The following is a 15,815-nucleotide window of genomic DNA, read 5'->3' as shown; positions in this document are numbered from 1 at the left end:
GCGCGTGTGTGAGAGAGAGGGAATGAGAGCAATGAGAGACATGATTGTGAGAGGCGGCTGAGCAACACTTGCCTCACAACAAACACTTAACCTTTACTTCTGACTCACTCGACGCGTTTCCCATGACGTCGACAATATATTATAAACTTCCCTATTTTAAATCGTCAATAATAGTCTGCTACGACAATAATGAAGTATGGAAGGGGGTTGGAGAGTAGGCTAGGCTACCATGGTATGGTGAGGTTATGAAGGTGAAGCGATATAAAGTGGATATAAATGAGTTCATGTAGGAAAGCAGTGGCAAATGTCACACTGACAATTTAACCCTGTTCTTACGTACACAAATAAAGTTGAAAGATAAACACAGTGAAACATTTTAAAAGATCGATAATTTTCTATGCTTTACCTTTCTTTGATACTCGGTTGTAAACATCATTTACTCTTGCATTTGCATAATCATTAAAAATAAAAATAAACTGGATATGGCATTAACTCCCACAGATGCTCTCCACTTCCTGTTTACATAATTTGATAGTTGACATGTTTACGGAGTTTCTTATTTTTTGTTATATAAAAGAATTAACACTGATATTGTGCCGTCGCTGCCCCGGAGGCCGCCTACACATCATACTACAGGTGCATAATTGTTGATAAAAACCCACATATTGTGAAGGACATCCACTCACTTTCCGACAACTCTGGCCTGTTGGCATGGGTGTCCGGGTACAGTGATTGGCATGGGTGCCCTGAATTTTAAATTAAAATTTGCCCCGAGGGGCGAGTTTATTGGGCAGCGCCACTCATCCTCTGAGTGGACACATCGCCATAGTAACAGTATTGGGCAGCGCCACTCGTCCTGTGAGTGGACACACCGCCATAGTGACAGTATTGGGCAGCGTCACTCATCCTGTGAGTGGACACACCGCCATAGTGACAGTATTGGGCAGCGTCACTCATCCTCTGAGTGGACACACCGCCGTAGTAACAGTATTGGGCAGCGCCACTCGTCCTGTGAGTGGACACACCGCCATAGCGACAGTATTGGGCAGCGTCACTCATCCTGTGAGTGGACACACCGCCATAGTAACAGTATTGGGCAGCGCCACTCGTCCTGTGAGTGGACACACCGCCATAGTGACAGTATTGGGCAGCGCCACTCATCCTGTGAGTGGACACACCGCCATAGTGACAGTATTGGGCAGCGTCACTCATCCTCTGAGTGGACACACCGCCATAGTAACAGTATTGGGCAGCGCCACTCGTCCTGTGAGTGGACACACCGCCATAGTGACAATATTGGGCAGCGTCACTCATCCTGTGAGTGGACACACCGCCATAGTGACAGTATTGGGCAGCGCCACTCGTCCTGTGAGTGGACACACCGCCATAGTGACAGTATTGGGCAGCGTCACTCATCCTGTGAGTGGACACACCGCCATAGTGACAGTATTGGACAGCGCCACTCATCCTGTGAGTGGACACACCGCCATAGTGACAGTATTGGGCAGCGCCACTCGTCCTGTGAGTGGACACACCGCCATAGTGACAGTATTGGGCAGCGTCACTCATCCTGTGAGTGGACACACCGCCATAGTGACAGTATTGGACAGCGCCACTCATCCTGTGAGTGGACACACCGCCATAGTGACAGTATTGGGCAGCGCCACTCGTCCTGTGAGTGGACACACCGCCATAGTGACAGTATTGGGCAGCGTCACTCATCCTGTGAGTGGACACACCGCCATAGTGACAGTATTGGACAGCGCTACTCATCCTGTGAGTGGACACACCGCCATAGTGACAGTATTGGGCAGCGCCACTCATCCTGTGAATGGACATACCGCCATAGTGACAGTATTGGGCAGCGCCACTCATCCTCTGAGTGGACACAGCCATATTGACAGTATTGGGCAGCGCCACTCATCCTGTGAGTGGACACACCGCCATAGTGACAGTATTGGGCAGCGTCACTCATCCTGTGAGTGGACATACCGCCATAGTGACAGTATTGGGCAGCGCCACTCATCCTGTGAGTGGACATACCGCCATAGTGACAGTATTGGGCAGCGTCACTCATCCTGTGAGTGAACACACCGCCATAGCAGCATGTACAACACTCCCCAATAGGAAGAAAACCCGCTGGGTTGTTCATCCTGTCACTTGCACCCAAACACAGCTGGGACTTGCTTAACTGTCTCAAGTAAACAGCTCCTCAAACAAGAAGATCTATCAACCCTTAAAAGCTTACGTTATCTTGCGGGTGCAAAATGGGGGAATCTTTTAAGAACATATTTGACAAATAGTGTTTTCCTAACTCAAACAATGTGGGGTTTATTATTCTACACATACTTCTAATGTCTCTCAGGTGTTCACATTCACGTAGATAGTGGTCAAGGCGGTGTCCATCACTCTCACCACAGATTCTGCAACTTCACTGATCAACTGTTGCATCCATTCCGAGTCTCTATGGATATTTGTATCCAAGACGGATTCTCGCTATTACTGATTCTCTCCCGCGTCCTCCTCCTCTTCGTCCATAAAGATTGGGATTGCCAGCTGCAACCATGTTGTACCATCGTACAGATTCACTGATTTGTGCTTCTATCCTCCTTCCCTCAGTTACCTTGTCACGGTGATGTTGCCTGATAATACCTCTAATTTGTAGTAGTCTTGGGTATGAAGTATTCAATATAGTCTCCTTCAGCGCCTCCAGCAGCCAGCACATCTGCTCGTTCCCCTGGTACAGTGATTGGCATGGGTGCCCGGGTACAGTGATTGGCACGGGTGCCCGGGTACAGTGATTGGCACGGGTGCCCGGGTACAGTGATTAGCATGGGTGCCCGGGTACAGTGATTGGCATGGGTGCCCGGGTACAGTGATTGGCACGGGTGCCCGGGTACAGTGATTAGCATGGGTGCCCGGGTACAGTGATTGGCACGGGTGCCCGGGTACAGTGATTAGCATGGGTGCCCGGGTACAGTGATTGGCACGGGTTCCCGGGTACAGTGATTAGCATGGGTGCCCGGGTACAGTGATTAGCATGGTTGCCCGGGTACAGTGATTAGCATGGTTGCCTAGGTACAGTGATTGGCATGGGTGCCCGGGTGCAGTAATTGGCCGGGGTTAGTTTAGTTCATTTATTATGCACCTCATACCCATCTTGTGGGCGGTAGTGGAAAGAGTTACAGAGGCACATAATGGGCTCAGAGACTGAACCCCAGAATTCATTTAGCTAAGCAAGTTACAATCTTGATGAGCTAGTTACACAATTCAGTATAAGTCGTCACATCAACAATGGGTTCGAGATCGACCACAAGTACAGTTTCTAAATTAAGCAACTGACATATGTGGAGAGCTAGTGTCACAATTGATATGTTTGTCCTGCACACCGCCCCCCATCCAGTGGGCAGCGGTGGATAGGTTACAATCACTCAGTTACTACCTACAGTTAGCAAACTGGGGATATTTGGCTAAAATTTCTGGTAGCAGATTATTTTGAATGAAATATTTACACATCGTTGGAACATTGGTTATAGAATTGTCTCTGAATTCTCGTATCTTTTCGCACTCCATCACATAGTGACGGAGGGTGTGCGAATAATTTTGTTGACACAGTTTACATTTGGTCAGGTCTACATCAGCTGATAATGAGAATTCCCAGAGATACTTGTAACCGAGTCTAAGCCGAGCAGTAGTAACATCTAGAAGTCTGCTGATTTTATTGGATGATCCATAGATGTGTGGCTCCTCTTGCATGATAGTATGGTGATAGATGTCCCGGGTGCCCTAGTACAATGATGCGTATGGGGTGCACAATAAACTACCGCTCACAGGGGTGAGTATGGGGTGCACAATAAACTATCACTCACAGGGGTGAGTATGGGGTGCACAATAAACTACCGCTCACAGGGATGAGTATGGGGTGCACAATAAACTACCGCTCACAGGGGTGAGTATGGGGTGCACAATAAACTACCACTGACAGGGGGTGAGTATGGGGTGCACAATAAACTACCGCTCACAGGGGTGAGTATGGGGTGCACAATAAACTACCGCTCACAGGGGTGAGTATGGGGTGCACAATAAACTACCGCTCACAGGGGTGAGTATGGGGTGCACAATAAACTACCACTCACAGGATGAGTATGGGGTGCACAATAAACTACCGCTCACAGGATGAGTATGGGGTGCACAATAAACTACCACTCACAGGATGAGTATGGGGTGCACAATAAACTACCACTCACAGGGGTGAGTATGGGGTGCACAATAAACTACCGCTCACAGAGGTGAGTATGGGGTGCACAATAAACTACCACTCACAGGGGTGAGTATGGGGTGCACAATAAACTATCACTCACAGGGATGAGTATGGGGTGCACAATAAACTACCACTCACAGAGGTGAGTATGGGGTGCACAATAAACTACCACTCACAGGATGAGTATGGGGTGCACAATAAACTATCACTCACAGGGGTGAGTATGGGGTGCACAATAAACTACCACTCACAGAGGTGAGTATGGGGTGCACAATAAACTACCACTCACAGAGGTGAGTATGGGGTGCACAATAAACTACCACTCACAGGATGAGTATGGGGTGCACAATAAACTACCACTCACAGGATGAGTATGGGGTGCACAATAAACTACCACTCACAGAGGTGAGTATGGGGTGCACAATAAACTACCACTCAGGATGAGTATGGGGTGCACAATAAACTACCACTCACAGAGGTGAGTATGGGGTGCACAATAAACTACCACTCACAGGATGAGTATGGGGTGCACAATAAACTACCACCCACAGGGGTGAGTATGGGGTGCACAATAAACTACCACCCACAGGGGTGAGTATGGGGTGCACAATAAACTACCACTCACAGGGGTGAGTATGGGGTGCACAATAAACTACCACAGAGGTGAGTATGGGGTGCACAATAAACTACCACTCACAGAGGTGAGTATGGGGTGCACAATAAACTACCACTCACAGGATGAGTATGGGGTGCACAATAAACTATCACTCACAGGGGTGAGTATGGGGTGCACAATAAACTACCGCTCACAGGGGTGAGTATGGGGTGCACAATAAACTATCACTCACAGGGGTGAGTATGGGGTGCACAATAAACTACCACTCACAGGGGTGAGTATGGGGTGCACAATAAACTACCACTCACAGAGGTGAGTATGGGGTGCACAATAAACTACCACTCACAGGATGAGTATGGGGTGCACAATAAACTATCACTCACAGGGGTGAGTATGGGGTGCACAATAAACTACCGCTCACAGGGGTGAGTATGGGGTGCACAATAAACTACCACTCACAGGGGTGAGTATGGGGTGCACAATAAACTACCGCTCACAGGATGAGTATGGGGTGCACAATAAACTACCGCTCACAGGGGTGAGTATGGGGTGCACAATAAACTACCACTCACAGGGGTGAGTATGGGGTGCACAATAAACTATCACTCACAGGGGTGAGTATGGGGTGCACAATAAACTACCGCTCACAGGGGTGAGTATGGGGTGCACAATAAACTACCGCTCACAGGGGTGAGTATGGGGTGCACAATAAACTACCACTCACAGGATGAGTATGGGGTGCACAATAAACTACCGCTCACAGGGGTGAGTATGGGGTGCACAATAAACTACCGCTCACAGGGGTGAGTATGGGGTGCACAATAAACTACCACTCACAGAGGTGAGTATGGGGTGCACAATAAACTACCACTCACAGGATGAGTATGGGGTGCACAATAAACTATCACTCACAGGGGTGAGTATGGGGTGCACAATAAACTACCGCTCACAGGGGTGAGTATGGGGTGCACAATAAACTACCGCTCACAGGGGTGAGTATGGGGTGCACAATAAACTACCGCTCACAGGGGTGAGTATGGGGTGCACAATAAACTACCACTCACAGGATGAGTATGGGGTGCACAATAAACTACCTCTCACAGGGGTGAGTATGGGGTGCACAATAAACTACCGCTCACAGGGGTGAGTATGGGGTGCACAATAAACTACCGCTCACAGGGGTGAGTATGGGGTGCACAATAAACTACCACTCACAGAGGTGAGTATGGGGTGCACAATAAACTACCACTCACAGAGGTGAGTATGGGGTGCACAATAAACTACCACTCACAGGATGAGTATGGGGTGCACAATAAACTATCACTCACAGGGGTGAGTATGGGGTGCACAATAAACTACCGCTCACAGGGGTGAGTATGGGGTGCACAATAAACTACCGCTCACAGGGGTGAGTATGGGGTGCACAATACAATGGCCGCCACTGGTAGCTACAGTAACATCGTGTACTAGGTTTTATCTACAACTTTATCTCCATCCTCCACAACCAGGTTAAAAGGCTGGCATTTCCTGTTAATTGTAGGCTATGTAATATTTACTCTCTCCAGATATGATAACATTTAGTCCAGTTATTTGTACGTTTACCCATTTATTGCTAGGATATCGTGTGCAAGCATGGAGCCCAAGCACCTTGCCTTACGTGGGAATTGAAACCTTAAGCAATCGGTAGAGTCGACTATGTTAACCTCAGATTAACTAAACTTCACCCCGTGACCTGAACTCTCCTTACAGCTGTCTTCCACTCCACCGGGTGGTGTCAACTCGTACGCCTGACAATTTAACAAAGCTTATATTCTCTTTGTTAAACGCGTCTATAGTGTCAGGTTAAGATGTACTGGCTTAGGTTAAGCTCTATAAGATTAAGTTAGTTTGGGTTGGGGCTGAAATCCATTGGCAAACCATCTTTTTGTGTGTATGATGTGACTTTTATCAGATTCATCTGCCGTGAACGTGCCCGTAACTGACCTCGAGTTATCTTTTCAGCTGGTGATTTGGTGTTCAATAATCTTCTATGTGGCCGACCTGTGTCTGGACCTGTGGGTGTGTGCTGCACACTTCGAAGCCCTCCGTCCCCAGTCTGCCTGGTTCATCTTCTTCTGCATCCTCTTGCCTAACTTGTACGCCGGATACAAGTCCCTTCAATGGTGAGTCCTGGGTGTGAGGGACCCACACCTGTACACTACAAGTCCCCCCAGTGGTGAGTCTTGGGTGTGGGAGACCCACACCTGTACACACCTGTACACTACAAGTCCCACCAGTGGTGAGTCCTGGGTGTAAGGGGCCCACACCTGTACACAGCTGGACACACTACAAGTCCCACCAGTGGTGAGTCTTGGGTGTAAGGGGCCCACATCTGTACACAGCTGGACACACTACAAGTCCCACCAGTGGTGAGTCCTAAGTGTAAGGGGCCCACACCTGTACACAGCTGGACACACTACAAGTCCCACCAGTGGTGAGTCCTAAGTGTAAGGGGCCCACACCTGTACACAGCTGGACACACTACAAGTCCCACCAGTGGTGAGTCCTAAGTGTAAGGGGCCCACACCTGTACACAGCTGGACACACTACAAGTCCCACCAGTGGTGAGTCCTAAGTGTAAGGGGCCCACACCTGTACACAGCTGGACACACTACAAGTCCCACCAGTGGTGAGTCCTAAGTGTAAGGGGCCCACACCTGTACACAGCTGGACACACTACAAGTCCCACCAGTGGTGAGTCCTAAGTGTAAGGGGCCCACACCTGTACACAGCTGGACACACTACAAGTCCCACCAGTGGTGAGTCCTGAGTGTAAGAGGCCCACACCTGTACACACTACAAGTAGCAGTAACTGGGAGTAGAATTTACTAGTGTGTGTTTGTAAATGGAACAGTGTGTGAGCAAATCATGATGCAGGACGAAGACGAGGTGGTGTTGGAGGACGAGGTAGTGGTGGAGGATGAAGTAGTGGTGGAGGAGGACGAGGTGGTGGTGGAGGATAAGGGTTTGGTGGACGAGGTGGTGGTGGTGGAGGACGAGGAATTAGTGGAGGACAAGGAGCTGGAGGAGAATGAGGTGGTGGAACGACGAGTTGGTAGATGTCGAGGTTGTGGAAGAAGACAAGGTGGTAATGGAGGAGCAGGTTGTAGAGGACGAGGAAGAAGTGGACGAGATGGTGATGGAGCTGCAAGTGATGGAGATGGAGGAGAATGCAGTAGAAAAAATTAGCATGAGGAGAATTACAAGGGGGAGCATAGTGGGAGAGAAGGATTGGGGGGGGGGGGGTAATGAGAGTAAGGGATCGTAATAATGAGTGTTGGTGAGGCCATCTAGTGTCTCCTTTCCCAGGTACTTGCGGGCCCACGAGCTCTTCCCCATCAGGAGGCCATCGGTGTGGATTGTCCGCATCCTCTTCTTCCCCATCAGTCCCATCCTCAGGTAGGTTGTATCTCACTCCTTCCCCATCAGTCCCATCCTCAGGTAGGTTGTATCTCACTCCTTCCCCATCAGTCCCATCCTCAGGTAGGTTGTATCTCACTCCTTCCCCATCAGTCCCATCCTCAGGTAGGTTGTATCTCACTCCTTCCCCATCAGTCCCATCCTCAGGTAGGTTGTATCTTGCACCTTCCCCATCAGTCCCATCCTCAGGTAGGTTGTATCTCACTCCTTCCCCATCAGTCCCATCCTCAGGTAGGTTGTATCTTGCACCTTCCCCATCAGTCCCATCCTCAGGTAGGTTGTATCTCACTCCTTCCCCATCAGTCCCATCCTCAGGTAGGTTGTATCTCACTCCTTCCCCATCAGTCCCATCCTCAGGTAGGTTGTATCTCACTCCTTCCCCATCAGTCCCATCCTCAGGTAGGTTGTATCTCACTCCTTCCCCATCAGTCCCATCCTCTGGTAGGTTGTATCTCGCACCTTCCCCATCAGTCCATCCTCAGGTAGGTTGTATCTCACTCCTTTCCCATCAGTCCCATCCTCAGGTAGGTTGTATCTCACTCCTTCCCCATCAGTCCCATCCTCAGGTAGGTTGTATCTCACTCCTTCCCCATCAGTCCCATCCTCAGGTAGGTTGTATCTCACTCCTTCCCCATCAGTCCCATCCTCAGGTAGGTTGTATCTTGCACCTTCCCCATCAGTCCCATCCTCAGGTAGGTTGTATCTCACTCCTTTCCCATCAGTCCCATCCTCAGGTAGGTTGTATCTCACTCCTTCCCCATCAGTCCCATCCTCAGGTAGGTTGTATCTCACTCCTTCCCCATCAGTCCCATCCTCAGGTAGGTTATATCTCACTCCTTTCCCATCAGTCCCATCCTCAGGTAGGTTGTATCTCACTCCTTCCCCATCAGTCCCATCCTCAGGTAGGTTGTATCTCACTCCTTCCCCATCAGTCCCATCCTCAGGTAGGTTGTATCTTGCACCTTCCCCATTCCTATTGCATGTTATCTTAAACCTGATGCCCCTGTTCACCTAGCAGTATGGTACCTGGGAGTTAGACAACTGTTGTGGATTGCATTCTGGGGAAGGTCAGTAGCTGACCTAGGAAGGAGTTCAATAAGCCTCAATTCAGGTTTCCTGTCCCTTACAATGGGAATTAATTATAACGCGTCAAGCAGTGTTGGATCCTTCCTACAGAATCATATACATTGAAACACTTGATACAGATGGCTGTAATACCGTATTGAATCCTTCCTACAGAATCATATACACTGATACACTTGATACAGATGGCTGTAATACCGTATTGAATCCTTCCTACAGAATCATATACACTGATACACTTGATACAGATGGCTGTAATACCGTATTGAATCCTTCTCAACAGATATTTGGATGCATGGCGGTATGGTCGGCGTGCACGGCAGCACTGGCGTAACCACAACTTGCCACAGGAGCGTAAAAGCTTCGAGAAGTACCTGGTGGAGAATGCTGAAGTGGCCCTCCTGCGGCTAGTCATCATCTTCCTCGAAGATGCCCCCATAGTTGTCCTTAACTTGGCTCAGCTGCTGCAGACCCCTCCCGTCCAGTGGACCAAGATATCTGGTAGGCATTGCTTCACGGACATCGCATGGCATTGACCATTACAGACAGTACTAACAGACCACTACACAGAAACGCTATAACACTAGAACCATTATCCATAAACACTACAACCACTATTCAGGAACCACTACACACGAACCATGACCTCAGTAAGACCAGAGATGGAATATGCAGTGATTGTTTGGTGCACATATCTCAAGTGAAAAGATGTGCAACTAAATGGGTTTGGAACTGAAGAATGAAAGCTACAAGGAGTGGTTAGTGGCATTAAATACACCAAGGGGGTAGAACATAGAGGAAAAATAGGTGATGTGATCACTATGTCCAAAATAGTAACAGGAATCGACAAAACTGACAAAAGAAGAATTTTTGAATACTTCAAAGTTTTTTAAACAAAACTGCTGAAAAATATTAGAAAGTTTACTTTTGCAAAGAGAGTGGTAGACAGTTGGAACATGTTAAGTGAGGTGGTGGTGGCCAAAACCGTCAGTAGCTTCATGGCTTCATATGACAAGAGTACTGGGAAGAGGAGACACCGCAAGTGTAGCATGTAACTACACTTGGGTAGTTACATTTTGGTAATTAGACACACACACACCACCCCCCTTTACCCCCTCCATATACAACAGAGTGGTAGACAGTTGGAACAAGTGAGGTGAGAAGGTGGAGGCCAAAAACTGTCAGTACTGTAGTTTCAAAGTATAAACAGAGAGTACTGGGAAGATAAGACACCACGACCATAGCTCTCATCCTGCAACTACTTAGGAAATTACACTTAGGTAATTACATAAACTATTCAGAAACCTCTAATTTCTTAACAAAATTGTAAATGTAACAAAGAATTTGTAGATCACTGTAACATGATCAGTGTATATTTCTTTGGAATAAATCAAATGTTGAAAGTAATAAAATGTCCTTTTCTAGAGGGCAGCCAGTAGCTCCCTGAACTTAATCTGGATCTGCCAATCTTCCAAGACTGGACCATATCATACCAGGAGCCAGAATCTGGCTCGTTCTACAAGGTGATCAAGGGAACAGGGAATCAGACATCAACCACAAAAACTAGAAAAAAAATATCAGAAAGCATAGGTGTAACAAACAAGTGAATGTATGAAGAAATGAATGCATGAAGAAAATGAGGCACCCAAAGAAAGCGAACAATTGTTGCTGCAGGCTAACTATCTTGAGGTTATCTTGAGATGATTTCTGGCCTTAGAGTTTCCGAAGCCCGGTCCTCGACCAGACCTCCTTTTTATTACACACCCCCAGGAAGCAGCCTGTAGCAGCTGTCTAACTCCCAGGTACCTATTTACTGCTAGGTAACAGGGGCATCAAGGTGAGAGAAACTCTGCCCATTTGTTTCCGCCTTCACTGGTGATCGAACCTGGAACCTCAGGACTACGAATCCAAAGCTCTGTCCACTCAGCTGTCATGGCCCCATAATGCTGTTGCACATAACTACTACCAGATGACAGCTGAGGTCACCAAGATTCCAGTGCCAGCCCAACAGGGAAGACAATAATAGAGCAGGGACTGGGAGTTATAGTGGCTTCCCGAGCTTACTCACAATGATGCCTTGACAGAGAGGGCTAACTTTTCTGAAAAAGGAATAACAGATTAGTAAAGCACAAAAGACCCGGGGTGGTGCAGTGGTAACACTCGGTCCGTGCGTCGTGAGCGATTTGGTCTAAGTTTGTATCCTGGTTGGGCAGGATTGGCTAGGCACCAATCCTTAACTGTATGCCTCTGTTCACCCAGCAGCAGTTAGGCACCTTATTTATTTTTGTATTTATTTATATATACAAGAAGGTACATTGGTATTGTGAGGGTACATAATATAGTAATTACAATCTTGTAAAACCACTAGTATGCGCAGCATACTGCACTGTATCTATTGCTACCCAATCTCCCAATCTTTATGTACCCAATCTGAACATCTTTATCATTGCGATCATTGCTGTCTTCTTATATGTACTGTCAATCTGCTGTATGGTGTCTATTAATCTTGTTTAAATTACCAATCAAGCTGTCAATGTAATCAATCAGAGCTTTAATATACCAATGTGCTTTAATATACTTGCTAATCTCTCTCACCTCATTTTTTTTTCTTGCAATGTATTTGTTATCATTTTATTAATTCTGATAGAATTTACCTACTTAAAATTATCTGTTAGATTAAGGACCTGCCCGAAACGCAGCGCGTACTAGTGGCTTTACAAGAGTGCAATTACTGTACCATGCTATATATTCTCACAAACCCAATGTACCTTCTTGTATATAAATAAATAAATAAAATAAAATAAATAAATAAAGCATTTCGGGCAGGTCCTTAATCTAAGATGGTTGTTACCTGGTTGTTAAACGACTGGCAGGTCAGGTCATATTCCAGGAAAAACTAGTGGGTAAAGCTTACCATGTGCTATGGAAAAGGAAAGCTTCAGCCTGCTAACAGTGAGTCATCTGTTCTTGTATTCACCTGTGTGTGTAAAAAAAAAAAAAAAAAAAAAAAAAAAAGCCTACTGGCCTAACATCTGGAATGGCCAGAAGGGGGTCAGGGAAAGAAATATGATAGTTGCACACCAAACAGTAGTCTCAATGAAGCTGAAGGACATTTTACAAGTAACAAGTGGCCAACATCACGTCCAACTATCTGAAGTGCTGGGTTAGGATATTATCCATGGTAAATTGCAAAGAACACTGTCAAAGCAGAAAATTTCTACACATCATAAGTGACAATACACAGCCTGCTGGCTGAACATAACCACCTTGCAGATGACCTGGGAGAGGTAGGCATTAGAACAAGGAACTTTAGACACAGGGTTGACAAACAAGGCCTTCACCCCCAAGAGTGCGAGTAGTGCACAGATAACCACACCACAGCCACAGGATAGTGTATGATGCAAACCCCAGCTAGATAAAATCCATCTAGAAGGCAGAAGTCTCATTCTAAATGGATGGAAAAAAAAAAAAGAGACCTTGGAAATCATTTGACACGCCCTGATGACTAAATCTCAAGAAGCCAGAAGTGAGCTATCCTCAACCAAACCATCCCTGCTGAGGCATTGAACAACAAGGACACAATCCAAATGAAGATGATGAGCTTCATCTTGGCACCCCACAGGAAATATGGGTGCCAATGCGTCATCCAGACTACCGCAGATTCACCCAGTGTAATGTGCATCTGCCACAATACTGTGGTAACCATTGTATTTTGTCAGAAATATACAATTATACACAATTTTACCAGGCAAAACCACAAATGCAAATGTTTTATTATAAACCAAAATACTGTATTGTTTTAAGTTCTATATACAGTATCAGTTCTTAAATACACATTGGGTACATTATTAAAAATTCTTTACCAAGTTTATTTAAGTAACAAAAAGTGTTAAAACATGTACATAACACATCACCACACACAAACACTGTCAGAGCAATGTACATACCAGTACTGTAATCAGTAGCATAGTTCACATCCTGAAGGGATCTATTTTTTATAAACCATGTAATGTTTATTTCCTACAGAGGGCAAGGCAGACCCAGAGATTGTACGTCTAGGGTCGGTGCTAGCCAAGCTGTTGTGTACCATGACACTGGGGGTTGTGCACTACATGTCGTGTAACAAGTTAGCGTGGCATCTAGCCAACACACACAACAAGAAGTCTCAGGACTCGGATGTTCACTCGACCAAGGATGAATGGGAGAGCAAGGGCAGGCTGTCTTGGGCTGCTGAGTTGGCCATATATTGCTGGCAACTGCTAGCTATCAGTAAGTGTAATACACCTAGTTTAAATAAAGTAGGTTTCAAGAGTTCTTCTACTCCCTAAGCCCTGCCTGGGGCCATGCTTGTTTAGTGATAACTTGGTACATCAGGCTTTTACTTGCAGCTCCCTACAGACCGCCACATCCACTTCAACCCAGTTAAACATGCCGACTGCTCCTACACCCTCACTGACCTTTCTTGTTACTTCACTTCACACCTACAGCCATGTGCCCACTTCTTGAAACTGACAGTGGATCAGTTATTGTATTTATTCTAACTAAATTTACAGCTGTATCTCAGATAAAAATAATGGAACTGCAGAATATTGGTCTTCTTTATATGCAACCAAACTCATTCACACATACAGTATGTCCAAATTATGCTTCAAAGAATCCAGCAATTCCACGTCTATTATGTTACCAGGTTTTCTGCTACATAAATCAGCATTCCTTTCCCAAGCCAATATTTACCTAGGTTATTTCTGAATCTTATAAACTGTTGCAATTCATATCCATTGTTTTCATGTGCTATTTTGTGTTGATGTATATTATTTAACATTATCAAAATCCTCTCTCTTATATCCTGTCATCCACTTGTATATTATCATGCCTTATCGCAATTTTCCAGTTATAAGCAAAATAATCACACGCGCACATACACACGATAATAAATTGGTGTAATTTATATGGGTTTCATGTCATTTGTTTTTGTTATATACAGTGGTACCTCGGAATGCGAGTGTCCCTGTATGCGAGTTTTTCGGAAGACGAGCAGGATTTACTCCAAAAATATGTCTCGGAAGGTGAGGGTTACCTCGGGACGCGAGTTTGTTGATACGTGTACAGGCCGACTGGCGCGTGGTGGCATGGCGATCGCGCCTCAGTTTACCAGTGTCTCGTGTCTAGTGACTATCCCACCTGAATTCTTCACAAGGATTTACAGTTTTTTATCGGTTTTTTGGCCATTTGAGCATAAAAGTTGTCATTATATATCTTGCCATGGGTCTCAAGAAAGCCATTGGTAAGGTTCAACCTAAGAAAATAGCTGTGAGTAGAGGCAGTAGAGGATGTCCCTTCTTGATTAAGAAAATGTGTGAAGTATGGGAAGAACTGCAAAGTTTTGTTGAAAAAACTCACCCAGATAAAGCTGTAGCAGGCCGCTGCATTGACCTTTTAAATGATAATGTGATGTCTTACTACAGACAAGTGTTAAAATGTAGGGAAAAACAAGTGTCATTAGACAAATTCTTAGTAAAACAAGCAAGTCCTAGTGGTATGCAGGCAAAATGTGCCAGAGTGTGCATACCAGTGAAGTCCTCACTGCCTGATGTGATAATGGAAGGGGACTCCCCTTCCAAACAGTAACTCCTCTCTTCCTCCCACCTCCTCACCATCTTCCATACGCCTACAGCATTCAACAGCAAGGTAAGTAATAACTTGAACATAGTTTTGTAGGTTTATTTAGATGAATTGGGTATAAAAATTTAGTTTGATGTGGGGTTTTTGGGGTAGTCAGGAATGGATTAATTCATTTCCCTTTATTTCTTATGGGGAAATTAGCTTCGGAATGCGAGTTTTCGGAATACGAGGCGTCTCCAGGAACCAATTAAACTCTTAAACTGAGGTATGCCTGTACATACAATGGAATTCCTTTCCGGGGCTTTTTGCCAAATACATATTTCCTAGCATTATTTTTGCCTGAATTTACTGGAGAGCCCCCAGTTCTAGTGACATCAATGGGGGGCAGAAAGCCAGCAACTCCTGGAGGTCCCCCTTCCCACACCCCACTATTTCAGAGGATTTTCTCCAACTTTTAAAAATTAAAAAAAAACTGTACTTATTAACAGCATCCCGAGTGGTGGCATACGCTCTCTTCTGGGTGGTGCACTTCAGCTTACTTTGGGTACCAATTCTAATTCGCTGGACAATTCACACACTCTGGATCTACTTTGATGTTGCCGAGATGTCACTTATCAACTCCGTTGCCTTCGGGGGAGTCTACCTCTTCTCCTTCGTTACAACTTCACCTGGACGTCAGGTAACCATGGCTCTATTTGAATACAGTACAGTACCTTGGTATTTCCATGATGTTTTATCTCTGGTCCATATTGTCAAGTAGAGAAACAAGTAATA

At 45.9% G+C, this 15,815-nt stretch overlaps 1 protein-coding gene across 4 annotated transcripts in view; it reads left to right on the top strand.

Annotated features, from left to right (window-relative positions):
- LOC123765776 (XK-related protein 7) overlaps positions 1-15,815 on the top strand; it is a 33,267-nt gene that overhangs the window by 12,880 nt on the left and 4,572 nt on the right. For all 4 annotated transcript variants that reach the window (XM_069337094.1, XM_069337095.1, XM_069337096.1 and 1 more), the window contains 5 exons: positions 6,879-7,039; positions 8,226-8,315; positions 9,703-9,920; positions 13,446-13,688; positions 15,530-15,720. In XM_069337094.1, coding sequence (XP_069193195.1) covers positions 6,879-7,039; positions 8,226-8,315; positions 9,703-9,920; positions 13,446-13,688; positions 15,530-15,720 — 903 coding nt within the window. The remainder of the gene's footprint in view (positions 1-6,878; positions 7,040-8,225; positions 8,316-9,702; positions 9,921-13,445; positions 13,689-15,529; positions 15,721-15,815) is intronic.

This window comes from Procambarus clarkii, chromosome 37, assembly GCF_040958095.1.
Source record: "Procambarus clarkii isolate CNS0578487 chromosome 37, FALCON_Pclarkii_2.0, whole genome shotgun sequence".
Taxonomy (NCBI): domain Eukaryota; kingdom Metazoa; phylum Arthropoda; class Malacostraca; order Decapoda; family Cambaridae; genus Procambarus; species Procambarus clarkii.
This window is presented reverse-complemented; position numbering and strand designations above follow the sequence as displayed.